Here is a 16,554-nt window from a genome sequence, read left to right as displayed (position 1 = left end):
GGGACGGGGCGGGGCGGGGGCCGCCTCCCATCGGGCCTTGCGGCGGCGCGGGCCGCGGGCATGAGGTAAAGGCGGGAGGGGCGGCGGAAGCGAGCGGAGCGCAGCGAGCCCGGGCCCATGGCGGACACCAAGGTGCGGGAGCGCGGCCCTGCGGGCACCGGCGGGCGGGCTGGGGGGGAGCGGGGGTGGGAAGGGGGAGAGAAGGGAAGGAGGCCGCGGGGTGGGGGAGGGGAGTAACGGAAACAGGTGGGGGCGAGGCCTGAGGGAGGCCGCGGCCTCAGTCTCCCCCCCCGCGCTCCCTCACGCTCGGAGGCCGCGGCCTCCCTCAGGGGCCGCCTGGGCGCTGCTCCCCCCCCCCTTTAATCCCTTTTCGGCGCAGCGGGAGCAGCCCCGGTGCCGCGGGCCTGTGGCGGCGGGCCCGGCCCTGCCGTTGTAACGGGCGCCGCTCGCACGTGGCCGCCGCCAGGGCCTGGCCTGGAGCCCAGCGGCCGCCGCTCCTCGGCCCGGCCCCGAGGCGGGAGCTGGGCCCGGCCGCTGCCCCGCGGGGCCTGCCCGAGCCCAAGGCTCTCGGCCCGCCTGGGCTGGCCGGGCTCTGGCTCTCGGGAGTCGTTTGCAGCGCTTCGTGCCCCCTCGCTCCTTTTTTTTTTTTTTTTTTTTTATTATTTCCTTTTGTTACTGAAGCAGCAACACCAAACCGAATCGGGGCCCTTCACCTGAGCTAACCGCGTGCGGCCTCGTTAGGCTTGCGGGTGGATTCCTCTCGCGGGCTGTGCCGGGGGCTGCCGGCAGTTCGCCAGCCACGCCGAGGGGTTCCGCAGCTCAGCGAACGTTGGGGCCGGGCCCAACAACCCGCGGGGAAGTCTCGCCTTGGCCGTTTACCCGTTACAGTTCCCCCGGAGAGTGTAGCTGGAATGGAAAAAAGTTATGAGTGGTGTGACTGTGCTTCACCAACACCTCAGGTTGTGGGAGTTATAATACATAAGATGAGAACAATGAACTTATGCTGCCTTTCTGGATGTAAAATGTTGTTTGTTTGTTTGTTTGTTTTTCGCTGGATTTTCTTTTGTTCCTGCAGTAGTGATAGGTCATTAGCCACTAAGAAGTGTAGTGTATTGGAAGCATGAAACATTCAGCAGAAAGCTAATTGGTGCAGCTTTTCCATAACCAAAAGCTAGTGGGTAGAACTAAAACGTGTAGCTGTGCAAGACCACTTTTTTCTTACTATAACTGTATGTTGACTTTAAAGCAATTAATTTTCAACTATAACTTTGGTTTATTGTCACAAGACATTTCAGGTACTAATCTTTAATCACTGAGTAGTCTTGAATTTAAGTATATAACAAATTTTTCTTTTTTTTTTTCCCCCATCTCTCTCCAGGAAACACATGAGGACCATGATACTTCTACTGAAAATGCAGATGATTCTAACCATGATCCTCAGTTTGAGCCCATAGTTTCCCTTCCTGAACAAGAAATAAAAACTCTGGAAGAGGATGAGGAAGAGCTCTTTAAGATGTAAGTTGAATACTTCTATGTGTTATCTAGCTGGTTATTAGACTTTAACTTGAATGTTATTACATTAACTTGAATGTGTTACAAAAAAGCTGGTTAACTATTTAGGAATAGTTAGGCTGGTATTTGCTGTGGTGGCAGAGATTGAGTGGGGGAATGATTGACAATAATGCCCCAGGAAATTGATTAAGGTCTGGAACAGTACAGGGAGAATATGATATTATGAATCTGGCTTTAATATTGTTTTGTTTAGCCTAAAAGAAGGCATTAACTTGAATAATAATTTGAGGTCTGAAGGTGTGTAGTCACAGTATAAAACAAATAACAGAGAAAAGGATTTTTTTTTTTTTTTTGAATGCTGGTTGTTCTGGTAGCTAAAACTAGAGGAGTTACTTAGTGCCCTTTGGGCTTAGGAGTGACTTGCTTTGGACCACAGTAGTTCATCTGCATCAGAGTCTAACAGAAGTTTAATAGAAATCTAACATCCAACACCTTCTCTTGAAAAATCTTTTTCATTACAAGCCCTGTCCTTTGCTCTTGTATAGAGAAGTAGAACACTGAGCTTCTTCCTGAACACTTCTGTAGTGATCACTAACTTCTGCTTGCAGCAGACACTGCACTTCTGAAGTTCTTAAATTGTGTCTCCATACTGATGCTTCCTTGCTACATCTAGAAGACCAATGTAGAATTTGTGCTTTTACCTGACATGTACCTATTTGGAATTAGTGTTGCTTGGGCATGAGGCTAGATATATTTTATCCTGTAGTGTGAGCAGGTGCTTCTTTTCATGTTAGCAGTGTCTTAAGCTCTTCAGACTATCTCTCTAAGGTCAGCATTGACTAATCTCCCAAACTATTGCTGTTTCTTCTTTGGTACACTGCCATCTTGGAAAATTAAAGAATGAAGTTCTGAAGCAGGTATGTTGCACTGCAGTGCAGCACTAAGTTTCTTTTATTCTGACTTGAAGAATAGCAATAGCTACACATTTGGAGATGAAGGGAAATGAGTGGCTCTAAAGGGTGAGGCACTTTGTTAACCTTAGATCAAACACTAGGCTTGGAATTATACAAGAGTCTTAGTCTTGATGTAGCTGTTTGGTTGCTACAGCCAACCAACAATATTCTTCATTCAAGCAGTTGTATTTTCTAATATTTACCTTGCTATGCTAGGTATAGCAAAGCCTGTTAATTATTCATTAATTTAAAAGGTTATGTACATCAGATATGTTTATCATCCTCCCCAAAAGTGTGTCCAGGACATAACGAACTCTAGTGTATGTTATGTATTTCCTAATGGCTTGTTATTAAACTTGAATATATAATACCAGTTTCTAATGCTACATGCTGAATAAAAGCCTGGGTTAAAAGAAAAAATTGTGTGGCTTAAAAAAAAACAACAGAAAATACACTTGTACACTTGAGCATGTTGTTTCATTAAGTGTTTTTACATACAGGCTAACTTCTGAAATTCTCTCTTCTTTAAGGCGAGCAAAACTTTTCCGATTTGCGTCTGAGAATGACCTACCAGAATGGAAAGAACGAGGAACTGGTGATGTAAAACTCCTGAAACACAAGGAGAAGGGAACAATTCGCCTCCTCATGAGGAGGGATAAAACCCTAAAAATCTGTGCAAACCATTACAGTATGTTATGTTGATATATTTACTTTTTTTTTTTTTTTGAAAAAGTCTGATGAAGCTCCTTAAATTGAAGGTTAAGAGCCCAGTGGCTTTTTAGAAGCAACTAGGGAATGGCTGCATCTTAAAGCAGATGTCCAACTTATATTACTGTAAATATAGTCATGTGTTACTCTGTGCACAAGACTACAAATATCAAAACCATAAACGCTTATTTTTATTAGCATAAGGAAGCTGTAGTTGGTTTTGGGAACAGCCTGCAATGCTGACTCTGACAGTGTTACTCTTTTTTTCTTCAAATTAATGGTGTTCTAAAGACACTTTTTATCTTGAGTAGACAGACAATGTTTGCTTACTTTCTCATGCTTTTACAAAAACAAGCCAGAACATACATTGCTTATAACGAATGGTATTGAGGCCTCCACTTTCTGCGTTCATTTAAAAACAAAATATTGAGAGCAATCATAATAATTTAGCATCCCAAGTTAAATGGCTGAAATGGTAGAAACAATACTTCTGCATTAGAAGGCAGATACTGAGGTGCTAAACTTGTCCAGCAGCCTTTCTCTGCTAGTGAAGCAGACTGAAATGAAAGGGGTATGTTCAGGTGATTTATTCAAAAAGAATATGTATTGAGAGCTGATGGAGCAGGAAGGGTTTGTTCCTTTAATTCTCTTTGAATAAAAATAAATGTGAAGTGAAAACAAATTTGAAAGTCAATTTAGCAACAAGTAAACCAATTCAGTAATGCTTCATGTTACTTGATTGCTTTGGTAGTATGCAGGTTTATATAAAGGTATCTGTGGAGTTAACTTACATTTAGGTAAGTTTGAAGTACTTGCTTAATGCAACTTAATACAAATCTGTAGTCAGAAACAATGATTAATTTCTTTGGGCATATCTTTTTCAGAAGGTCAGATTTCAGAACTCAGGTGTTCCTGTTTAGTAAAAATGGTGAACAGAAAAGCAGCATAGTCATCAACCAAAAGCAATAAGCCTTTTGTTTAGGAAAATAACCTCTGCAAGTATGTAAAAACTCTTTGTAGTTGACATATCTGTAGTGTCCATGTAATCCATTTTTTTTTCCTGGAAAATCTACTTGCAGTATAGATTTCTTTACTGAATTTATAATGATTCACATACAGACGAAAGGACTCTTCATTTATGCAAACATTAAGCGAAACAAAATGTAATCCCATCTCTAAATTAAAAAATGCAAGGGAAGGAGTTGACTATCTTCAGATTCTCAGATATGGATAGTATGTTATTTTCAGTGTGCGAAAGAATGCTGTTTTTCTATTTGTGTGCCTTTTCTTCATAAACTATTTGACTGTTTCTCAGAGTTGTGCTTAGTGTCTGCATCACTTACAGTGCAGCAGTCATCTGTTTTAAAACAGAATTGAATTAAACTCCATTTCTTAATTAAATTCTTAACTAGACAGTGGTGAATCCACCATTCTTCTCTATAGCAATGGTGTTGCATCATTTTGAGGATGTAAAGAAAATTATACTGGGCACTCCTTTCCATGTATCAGAAAGTATTTTTCTGTAAGCTGCTTTACATAAGCATCACAGTCAGCTGTCCATAAGATGTATGGAGGCTGGTGTGGAAAACGTTTACTATTGTGCTCTGTACCACCTTAATATTTGCTTTTCAGTCACACCCTTAATGGAGCTGAAGCCTAATGCTGGAAGTGACAGGGCATGGGTCTGGAACACACATGCTGACTTTGCAGATGAAAGCCCCAAGCCTGAACTTCTGGCAATCCGTTTTTTAAATGCGGAAAGTAAGTGAACTGGTGCTGAACTTGTGTTGATTGTATGCTGTATGTTACACTACAGGTCCAAACACTACTGTAAACCCGTTGTACATAAAGCATAACTTAGCGCTGCATGGTAGCATTAGCTAATTACTGCTTTAACTGAGAGAAGTCAGTTAATCGTTTCACCATACATGCTGGCATACAGTATAATAATTATATCTGGAGTAGTATTTACAGAGCTCTATGCTCTAGGAAACTTTTTTTAACTTACACTGTTTCATGCAAGTGTAATGCTAATTAGAGTAAAACTAAAAGCAGCAATGCTGTGGGGGTAGAGTTTAGTATATGCAGCTTGTTTTCATTTGTCTCAGTTGTTCAGACCCCATTCTTGTGGTAGAAGCAAGGAAAGGAAATACTGACCTGAGATGTGATTTATCTGACTTAGCAGGAGATGTTTTTATAAAATAAAGGACGTAGCATCTTAGTTTTGATTAAATTGAATGTTTGGTTAGTGAATTCAAACCTGACCCTTATACTAGTTGGTGGTGTTTTCTGGAGTCACTATGTTGACTACCAGAATAGAGTAGGTCCCTAATTACATGTGGATCAGCTAGTAGGGCTGAGTGCCACTGCAGCTTCTCCAGCTTTGTGGGATGATTCAAGGAGTTCGTTAATATTTTTTTTTCGGGGGGGGGGGGGGGAGGAGGGGAGGGAAAGGAAAAATGTTGTTGCTTTACTACCTACCACACAAGTAGTTAGTGTATTAGCCACCTTTTCTTTCTGTATGCTAGATGGTAATAAAGTAGCTCTGTATTTTGAAATGCATCCTTTCTAGTCCAGCATATTTCATATAGTAATGCAATCAGCTTAGCTTTTACCTCTTTCTCGGTGCCAAACTTCTGTGTATAGGCTGACCTTTTTAATGTTGATATTGTACCAAGGCTATATGGAAATGCCATGAGAGAAATACTACCTTGTTTGCATACCCACAGGATGGATTTGCCTGCATCAAGGAAGAATGTAGCAGATCTCATTGCTTTCTTTTCTTCAAATCTCTAGTATATTGTTTAGCCATATATCTGTGGTGCATCTGCTTAGTGCTTGCTTGCTTCTTAAATATGAAATGAATAGGTTTGGGTAATTATTTGCCTATGTTTGCGAAGTCTTTCCCTCTTTTCAGTAGAGGTTGTATAGGTTATTAAGGGTATTGTCTTCTGTATTGATAGTTGTCATCTTTGTGTGTTTACCCTTTGCAGTACTGACTAAGCAGATAACAGGTGAGCAGGCATAAATGTGTCCTTCATGCATCTTTTCTTTTTGAGCTGCTTAAAAAAAGTTAATATTTTCCTGAGCTAGTTTCATGGTGGCTTCTGAATTTACTGTGGGGCAACAGTGACCTCATGTGGTCAGTAGTACCAAGCTGGCATACCATGCTAATGCTTTTATAGTTCTGGTGTTAGGAAATACCTTGACTGATCAGCTTTTGTCTCTTGTTTGTTTTATTTGTGTATAAACATTATTGTAGCTTGATTAAACAACTTAGACATATGAGGAATCTGTGCTTCCCTAGCTGCTGTAATCAGGAGCAGTTTAAGTCAAGGTCTTCAGGTACTGAATCTGAATACTCTAAATAGGTTTTATCTTCAGTATTTAATGATGATGCCCTAAGTTATGGTACAGATCTGAAGTTCTTTTGGGGGGTAACATAGTGGAGATGGAGGGTACCTCAGGGCCAATCCTCAGTCTTCTGCACTGTCATATTAGTGGTCTGTCATTCTTATTTATAAAGGGCAGAAATAGCTGGACTACAAAGCAGCTCTTTCTGGAGTCCTGTTTTAAATATTTTCAAGGTGCAAAATAAAAGGCTCTGTTAGACTTGCTAAAGACAAACTGCTTCTGCACAAAGATGGCATTGGAGACCTTTGCACAGCATTCTGATTTTAAACTAGGTTGCTTTATAACTGCCTGCAAGTTTTTGTTTACGCAGAACTTTTGATTTTGAGGGAAGATACTTGAGAAGTATTTAATGTTACAGGGAGATAAAGCTAATAAATACTGTCTCTACTGAAACAGATGCACAGAAATTCAAAGCGAAGTTTGAAGAATGCAGGAATGAAGTAGACAAGAGAGCAAAGAAAGGTAAGGTTAAGTCTTAAGTATTGTACCATGCTGCTCTTCTTGTTTGAGTGGTTATAGCCCCCTGGAGTATCATGGTGTTTGAGCAGACTCACTCTGTACCGAACTGCAGGCTTCAGTTCAGGTGCTTTTTCTGTCTGCGAGAGCAGTAGTTCACAGGCATGACAAATGCCTTCTTTTTTTGTAGAAGGCTGTTACAATTGCTTTTGGGACATGGCTTTGTTAGAACTGCTACTAAAGAAGCATTTCTGGTTTATTGTATACAAACTGTGAGCACTGCAACCACAGTAGTGTTTCCTTCCAGTTTACTTGTGGAATTTTGGGAGGGAATCGTGAAAGCAGGATACTCTGCTCTTATAGTTGTTAATGTGAAGAAATGCTACAGCTTCATTTACAGGTCTTTCTAACAGCTTAATTCATTGCATTTTGTAACTGTCTCTGTGACAAGACAGCTTACCTTGTATAATAAACATTTCCATCTTCCAGAAGTAGAGATTACAAGCAGTCTGCAGACAACACTCCTGATATTTACATGAGAATTTTTCAGTCTTAAGAACTTCCTGTCTGTCTCAGTTTCAAACATCAGGGAACTTGGGTTTCGTAAGGATGTTTTTAATTTAAGATAGGCAAAAGCTAGGGACTTACGATATGTACTTGACTGCATGTTCTATGGAGTCTGTTACTAGTAGCATCAAAGCTGACCAAATGTTACATGTTTTTCTGTCACTATGATTACACATTCATTTTGTGATTAAAATTCTAGCATCAGAGGTATCTACCAAAGGAGAAGATATCATTCCAGTGATCAATAAAGAACTTATTTGCTTTTGTTCTTATTCTAAATACCAGCCATCTCTCTCCTCCCTGCCCTCCTTATCCTCTGCTTCTACTTCCCCTGTTACAGGAAGATTGACTGCTGCCTGTATGTAACTTTTTTTTGTCATTGATCTCTTAGCAGGCACAGACAAAAATGATAGCGCTGATAAAGTTGCTGAAAAACTAGAAGAGCTTTCTGTAAAGGAAGAGAGCAAAGAATCTGAGAAGAAAGAGACCAAGGAAAAAAATGAAGAAAAGCAATAAGTCATCCTGGGCCTTGCAGTTTTTCCTTTATAATTTTTCTTTTTCTTCCTTTTTTTTCTTAATTTTTATTTTTACAAGGGACTTTATAAGGAACTGAATTCAATGTTCAGGTTGTTTTTTCTAAGCTTTTGCCCTTTTGAAGATGTCTTCAGAAAATCCATTCCCCAGTCATGAAAATGTACTGTGCTAACTTTCTTTTCCATAGTGGAAACACTTATTTATGGTCATCCAAAAGAGTGAATAAAACAAACTTGAAACAGCATCAGAGGACAGAACTGAGTTTTCTATGTACTTTAAAGGCTTATGAATATACTTGTTTCATTGGGTGTTGAGATTCATATCATACCTATGGATTGACTAGGTTCATAGACCTTACCAACAGGGAAGATTAAGACTGCATACATGTTTTTTTCTTTTTTATGGCTTCTGAAACTGTAATGTAACAGACCTTTCATGCCCTTTCCTGCTGTGTGTTCCTGAGCAGGGATTGTGCCTGTGATTCTTGAAATGCAGCTGACTTGTGGCATCAGCTGATAGAGCATTCCTAGCACACTATTACTGATGTTTCATTAGACAGGGAAAACAAAGGTGGGGGAAGAAATGTATTATGTGAGACCTGAGTAGCATTTTCCTTTTATGAAACAAAATCTCACCCCTGCTGCTTCTGAAAGTTGTTAATATTAAAAATACTGGAGTCTAGCACAAAGTTGTAGCTGTTGTCCCAGATCTTCCATGATGTGCTTCTGGCTGACTAAAGGCAGTACTGGTCTCTTACACTAAGGTATATACGAAAGAGTTTGGGTACCTTGCCCTGTGTCAGCACATAACAGTTAAACTCTTAAAACTTATAAGCTTTTTCCAGGGCCTTGGGGCTTATGGTGTTTTTCAAAAATTGGAGTGTTTTTAACTTGTAAGATGCGTGGTGGGAGGCTGTCCCTCTTGAAAGGAGGAATTCTGACATTCACTTAAGTCATTTAATTGTGTTGTACACACTTAAGGGGCAATCTTCTTGCCAATAATGGGCAAATGATCAAATCTCTCCCCTGTGAGCATTTACTGTTTGTCTGGTTTCAAGTTACTGCTAGAGAGTAGAAGAAATTATAGCAAGTGATAAAATCAACACAATTTAAGTCTCATAGATGGAGTTTTGTTGTTAACCACTAATACAAGGATAGCATTAGATAGCAATGGAATTCTCTATTACCATTCCCACAACTATGAAAACTGGACAAAACTTGCTGAACTTCTTACAATATTACTATCAGATAGCAAGACCTTTTTATCTTCATAAAAAGGCTCTCTAAGTAGATCAGACTTTGCAATTTACCTGAGGAAAATATATTTAAAAAAATACTTTATTTCTACTTAGCACTGCCTTTTGATGCTATCATGAACTAGTCTTAAGTCTGGAACTGTAATTAAGGTACTCACTTCATTCAAACAAAGTAATTCCTTTGGTGTTGTGCATGTTCCACTTCAAGTACAGCAGATATCAAAAGTCTGTTAATTAACAAAGATGGTTGAAAGGCAAAATAAAATGTTTTTTAGTGTTTCTGGTTTGGAAATAAGACAAAGTTCTTCTGAAGTACTTAACATTTGAATGTAAAAGCCAAATCTTTATCCATGAGTCACTGTAAATTCTCTGATCTGATAATGTCAAACAGTGTGTCTAAATTGATAGAAATGACATTTAAAAACTTCAAAATAAATTTAAATTTTCATTTAAAGGATTTGCTGTTTATTTAAAGTTAACTCTTACTGGGAATGTATTTTTAGTCTGCAGGGGCAAAGTGTGGTGGAAGCAACAAAATGTATGGGTTTGATTTCACTATCAAATCTTGTGCAGAAATCTTGTGCAGAAGGCAGGAGGAAACAATTTGTTTAATGTTAATATTGACAGTGCCTGTTTAATTTTATTACCTTCTTTCTCCTTCCCCCTCCCCCTTTTTCACTTATTCATGCATACTTAATTGATTTCAAGACATTTCCCTTCCTGTTTAGGTTAACTGATCCATGTTTACAGTTCATTGATTACAGTCATCCTTAGTGCAAGTCTGCAATCTCCAAGAGCCAAGTTATGAGGACTGCTAAGTAAAATATTTCTTGTGGTTAGCGTTTGGTTGAAGAACATGTCTGTCTTCTAAATTGAAGACTGGCTAGTCAATGTTCTCATCGTTTAGAAGCCGTAGGTGTGCTGCGCTACAAATTAAAAAGTAGTAAGTATTCTGAAAGTTAATCTTGATGAAGTAAGGTTTTTAAGTCAGTCTAATAATGAACTTTAATGTGTACATACCACAAGCTTCCAAGAGATGCCTTCAAAATGTTTTTATAGCTTTCTGTATATTGAGAATTGTAGAGTTCTAGTTGATATATCTTGTGTCCTGTTCACCACCCCTCTTCCAGTAGTTACCAGATACTAAACATTCACACTTTCCCATTTTCACTGTGATGGTATTCTTGAGACAACAGAATCTGGCCTGTCTTTTTGGACAATAGGGAATCTTAAAATAATAAACTTGGCTCAAAAGTGGAAATAGTGCTTTGACAAAAAGGCAGGCTTGTAATGTAGGAATTCTTTCATGAATTTGTAGGCAACTACAACTGCCATATGTTAGTTTTTAAAATCACAGTAACCAGTATGATTTAAATGTCTGAAGGTATTGTCATATAATGAATGTGTCCTGCGAAACTTTATACAGACAGTATAGAAATCCAGTGAATCTTTAAATTTCTGCACCTTATTGAGGTATATTTGGTACTTTCTTCATCAACTTGGAATCAAGGCTATATGAAGGCTACTTTACAAGGCTGTGGTAGTGTACGATCTTCTCTAATTTCCCTTCTGCACCCTGCGAGGCAAGGTAACTCCTAGCATGCTTAAACGTAGACAAAAATTATGGGGAGTTAGTTGTGTTGAGGTAGCCAGTTAGAGAATTTTTAAGCACTTGTATAACTGAGAGATTACTGGGAATATGACAAATCTTACAGAAAGTGCAAGTGAAACTTTTTAGGAGGATTTAATGTGTTCTTAAACTGGAAACTATAATGAGATTAGTGAAGTATTGTCAAGTGCTAATTTCTGTAGCTTGTACCAATTCTTCTTGTTTCAAGTGTAAAAACATGTAATCTAGCCAGGCTTAATAACCCAGCCTTCGTTGGTACAAATGGTTTTATGTGCAGAAAAATGGATGGATGAGTTTCTGAGGATACCTGAATGAAGAATTTAACTTCAAAATAGTTTTTGGTGCTCATCAGAAAACATCATGTACTTAACAGGTAGTTAAGTCTATTTTTAAGACTGAGTTTATTATCATAAAAACAAATTTGAAGTAGTTCTTTATAAATTATACATTATTTTGGAGACTATACTTTTTTTCTTCAGGAGTAGGATTGTATCAATGACACAATATGTCTCATTCACAAGTTGCTGACAACCCCAACTTGCTGTATTTTAACACTGTAAATGGTAATTTTCCTGTGCAATAAGGTAGCTTGTATCAAATGCATTTTCTGTGATACTAAAACCTCAGAAAATTAAAATTCTTCTCAACACTAAGCAGACATGAGAATGTTGTGGATTCTTAGTGATGCAACTTGCTCAAGAAATGCTTGTATTTTACGTACAAGAGTACAAGACTGAACAGTTAGTCCAATTTTGGTCTAAATGTCTTGAAACTGACTTGAATAGAAGTTGAAACAATTAAGTGGAAAAAAATGAGGGATTAATCTGTGTATATATATCTTCACTATGGAAAGAACTGTGGTGAGGATATGCCCAAGATGATGAGAAGGGATGAGTTCTGGAGACAGACCAGCTCTTCTCTTGCTCTGTGTCGATGGTGGGGAAGCATTTGGTTCAGAAAGTATCCCCAGCCTGGGCTGCCTTTCCTGCCTGTGAGGCAGCACCTGCAGCTCAGACCAGCTGTACCAGCAGTAGTGTGGATTTCCTGGGTTGAGAATTCATCGGGTCCAGAAGGTGGATGCTGTGTTCTATGGCTAATGAGTTGTGATGAACTCTGACATCCCCATCTAACATTTCAAGAGAAATGCTATGCCTTTTGCTATTTCATGTTCCAATGTGTTCACTTGAGTAACTGAATGGAAATGTTAAATGCTAGTATAAACTTTTTTTTAACAAAAGTTTAGAAAACTCCATTTGATATTTTATTAATGTTGAATAATTGCAACTATTTGTGTAAATACTGAGATGGGGGATTATAAAACTGACATTATTTTGATCTCCTGTACGGATTGTCAGCAGCTTTCCAATGTGGTTATTACAAAAAAAAACAAAACCTCTCTCTTCCATCTGAAATGGAAGGCTTCATAGCCTGTGTTTATGTACTTCTGTTCCCAGTATGCCTGTATATTCTGGCTGGTCATGCTTGTTTCTGGCAAGCTGTATTTTCTAAGCTGTATCTGGCAGCTAGTATCTTAATTCCTGATTAGCCAAACTGATTTCAAAGTGTCTTTTAAGTTGGAATCTTGTCTATGCGTAAGCTTGCACTAGTTAATTGGTGAGGTGTTTGTACAGGTGTGTTGTGTTTTTTTTTTTAACTCTTGCCTTTTTGATGGTTTCTGTAGGTTTTAAAATCCTTCTAAATTAAATTTAGCTAAAATTACTCTTGCTTTAAAATAAGACGAATGATCCGGTCCTTTGCTAACCCTGATTAAATCTTTGACAATATATCGTTTTCAGAGTCAGGAGATAATGAAAACTAGCTGCAACAGATCAGAATTATTTTGTTTGGTGAAGAAAAGTTTGAAGTAATCAGCTGTAGAGTGGATTGTACATGTAAGTGATTTCTCAGACTGTAGTTTAATTGAAAACAAGATGCCCTCTCAAATGAGAAGCTTGTGCAATTGCATAGTAAGGAAATATTAAAGTTGTGAAAATGGACATGCACAGGAGAAAAAAAACATTTAGAGCTGGATAATAGCTAGAGTTATTAGTATCTACAGCAATAAGTATCTTAGAGATTTATACTCGTGCACTTTTTCAATAGGCAAATTTAAGTATGGAGTGTTTTTGTCCACTTCTGCCACATTGGACACTAGACACTTAAGACCTTTTCATATTTGAAAGACTTTTGAGTGTAAGTAGTTTGCTACAGTCTCCTGGTAAAAAGGCAACCTATGTTAGTTCCTTAAAGTACTTCTATTAAAAATAATGAAGTGTTAATAGTGAAGCTAGAGTTTGTGGTATATAGTTATGTTTTTAACCAACATAATGATAAATGTATTAAATACAGAGACCAGTTTCTAGCACAATTCTGTGTTAAGTACATAGTACTGCAAACATCTTAATTTTGCAGGTGTCTGCCAACTTGAAGTATTTCATAAGCATTGTACTCTTAACTTTTGTTTTCAGCTTTAAGTCCAGTTTTTTATTACTGTCTATCAGTCTTCACTCTGCTGACTTATATCAGATAGTTCATTGTCATGTAGATACTAACTGTTGTATCAAGATGTGCATTTTATTCCTGAAATAAGTTAATGATGTCACAAGCTCTTGTCTATTCATACTGTGCTGGCTGTCTTCATTTCAAGCAGGTAAAAGCATACAGCTTTCTAATGTTGTTTTTCCATAAAAGCCATTATAGCTATGTAAGTATCCAAAAAAGATGGTTTGGGTATTAAAATGACCAAATAGCTTGTTATCTTTGGAGGGTATTTCACAAGAATATTCTACAAGGTGTAATTAATGTTACATTGCTTCACATTATTGGTTTTAATATCTTAATTTCTTTGCTAGTATGGTTGGCTTTCAGAGTTTCAGCAGCATCATTTGGAGTAATATTCCATACTGGCAGAGGAGAATTACACTTTATAAATCGTTTTATAAATCGATAGCTTGTGAATCTTAAGCCATTCAGATGCCTATGTTATTCTGAGTAGCTCCTTGTGGGAATCGCCTAGGAACTCGTGTGTCAGTAAAGTAATCTAAACCTCATAATAACTGTAAGTTGACATGCCCCATCACTGCAGTTGGGAAGTGCATGTTACACGAGTTCTTCTATCTCATACGTCTTAAATGAATCTTGTTCCATGGAAAATGTTGATGTGAGATTTCTGTTCAGGCTACTGTTAATTTCTTGATAAATCTAGTACTAAATAAACTTGAACAACTAAATGAAAATGGTCATAATAAAGTTCCAGTGAGTAACGTAGTGGGCCTTGTTTGTACCCATAAAAAGCCTAGCCGTGCTTGGACTTCTTGCCTGCACTATGTTGTGCCTGGTGACCCAAGTGTCCTCTGGTTTGGGCACTGTAAGTTTAAAAGAAAAACAGCATTTACTAAACACCTGATTGCTGAACCTTCAGTGACCCTGAACACTTTGCAGATCACTGGTACTGCACAGGCTGGCAAGTACATTTATTATGGTAGCAAGTCCAGTAAGAAAAGGAGAATGATTTATTCTCATCATTGTTTAATGACAACAGCTAATATGAGCTGGGAGCTAAATTGCCTAGTGACCAGTAAAAGATGCCAGGGATTTTCAGTACTTGAAAGTGTGCAAAATAAAAGGATTTTTTTATCTGTTTAGCTGCTTCCCAGCTAGTGTTGATGTCATTATTTCATATGAAAAGTGCGTGGCAGTCAGGCTTTCCTGATGCTTCCTCTGCCATGTGTTTTCTTTTGTGTTACGAGCTTTCAGAATGGTACCCCTGCATGCGTCTCCAACACAACTTCTGTGGATGGCCCTTTCTCCTTGAGGATAAAACCTCAGAGTAAAATCTTACAAAAAGACATGCAGTTACTAGCCAGACTCTGCCAGATTATTTTTAAATTGTTCTTGGTAGCTGTATTAGTTCTTTGGGTAGTCATTAAATCTTTTTCCAACTCATGCTGCCATCCCTGTTTACCTCAGGGCTGCCAAAACCTTCTGGCACACTTATCACATAGTGTGAATCCAGAAACTACAGTCCATGAAATAAAGCTGTTCCAGAAGAGCAGTTCTGAGACATGCCTGTTCTGCTTGAGTCAGGTCCTCCTCAGGCATCGTTATTGCTTGAATCCTAAAGTGATCTCCTGGCTTTCGATATACTTGCCTTTTAATACTGAGACTGAACATTGCTCGGCAGTGCTTTATTCTGTCTTGAAAGTAGGTGTTTTCAAGAACTGGAACATTAGTGGGAAGGAAATCAGTGAACTGGGGCAATTGTTGGACCCCCCCAAATCCCACCAATTTGTTGCTTTCTGATTAGTAATCTGCAATGTGCAGCACACAGAAATAATCTCGAAACACATCTCTGCCTAATACTGCCTTGTAACATGGAGCGTCTGAAGCTTCTTTTGAAAATGCTGGTTCTGCATGACACACTGTTGCACAGATAAAGTATCTGGATCCAGAGGATGACTGTGCAGACCAGGCTTGTGCTGCAATCTTTAAGATCAAGTAAGGTTTGGAGATGTGCCCTTTTTGTTGCTATGAAAGCTACAACTCTTAATCCCATACCACATGCTCACAGTTATCTTTTAGTGTCCTTCTCTGCAACAGTGTTGCATGACTGGAGGACTAAAAATAATAATAAAATCATATTTGCTTGCTGCTAAGTACCTCTCTTCATCAGGTGATTGGCTTGAAATACTGGCCCTCTGAGTGGGGCTGTTATGGTGAGGCTGTGGAGATGCACTCGGGTGCCCAAGTGGTAGGAAAGCCATGCTGTAGGGTGGAAGGAGCAGGAACACTGAGTCCTGCCTGCTTGCAAAACTGCATTTGAGAACTAGGCTTTCTAGCGTGGTGAGAATCCCTACAGGAAAAATACAACTGAAGGTAATGAGGTGCAGAGAACAGAGTGGGAATAGTCTTCCTTAATCACAGAATCACAGAATTTCTAGGTTGGAAGAGACCTCAAGATCATCGAGTCCAACCTCTGACCTAACACTAACAGTCCCCACTAAACCATATCCCTAAGCTCTACATCTAAATGTCTTTTGAAGACTTCCAGGGATGGTGACTCCACCACTTCCCTGGGCAGCCTGTTCCAGTGCCTCACAACCCTTTCAGTGAAGAAGTTCTTCCTAACATCTAACCTAAAAAACTCCCCTGGTGCAACTTAAGCCCATTCCCCCTCGTCCTGTCACCAGGCACGTGGGAGAACAGGCCAACCCCCACCTCGCTACAGCCTCCCCTGAGGTACCTATAAAGAGCGATAAGGTCGCCCCTGAGCCTCCTCTTCTCCAGGCTGAACAAGCCCAGCTCCCTCAGCCGCTCCTCGTAGGACTTGTTCTCCAGGCCCCTCACCAGCTTCGTCGCCCTTCTCTGCACCCGCTCAAGCACCTCCATGTCCTTCTTGTAGCGAGGGGCCCAAAACTGAACACAGTACTCGAGGTGCGGCCTCACCAGAGCTGAGTACAGGGGGACGATCACCTCCCTAGCCCTGCTGGTCACACTGTTCCTGATACAAGCCAGGATGCCGTTGG

At 39.4% G+C, this 16,554-nt stretch overlaps 1 protein-coding gene across 1 annotated transcript; it reads left to right on the top strand.

Moving 5' to 3' along the window:
• The first annotated feature begins 16 nt into the window (after positions 1–16).
• RANBP1 (RAN binding protein 1) lies at positions 17–8,391 on the top strand. Its single transcript, XM_084297306.1, has 6 exons — positions 17–132; positions 1,379–1,515; positions 2,996–3,153; positions 4,806–4,934; positions 6,984–7,049; positions 8,002–8,391. Exons 1-6 carry the CDS (start codon positions 118–120, stop codon positions 8,124–8,126), a joined length of 630 nt encoding a protein of 209 aa, XP_084153432.1. The 5' UTR covers positions 17–117; the 3' UTR covers positions 8,127–8,391.
• Positions 8,392–16,554: the final 8,163 nt, after the last annotated feature.

Source organism: Netta rufina, assembly GCF_964035555.1.
Source record: "Netta rufina genome assembly, chromosome: 17".
Lineage (NCBI taxonomy): Eukaryota > Metazoa > Chordata > Aves > Anseriformes > Anatidae > Netta > Netta rufina.
The sequence above is the reverse complement of the archived record's forward strand: the minus strand, read 5'-3'. Positions and strand labels throughout refer to the sequence as shown.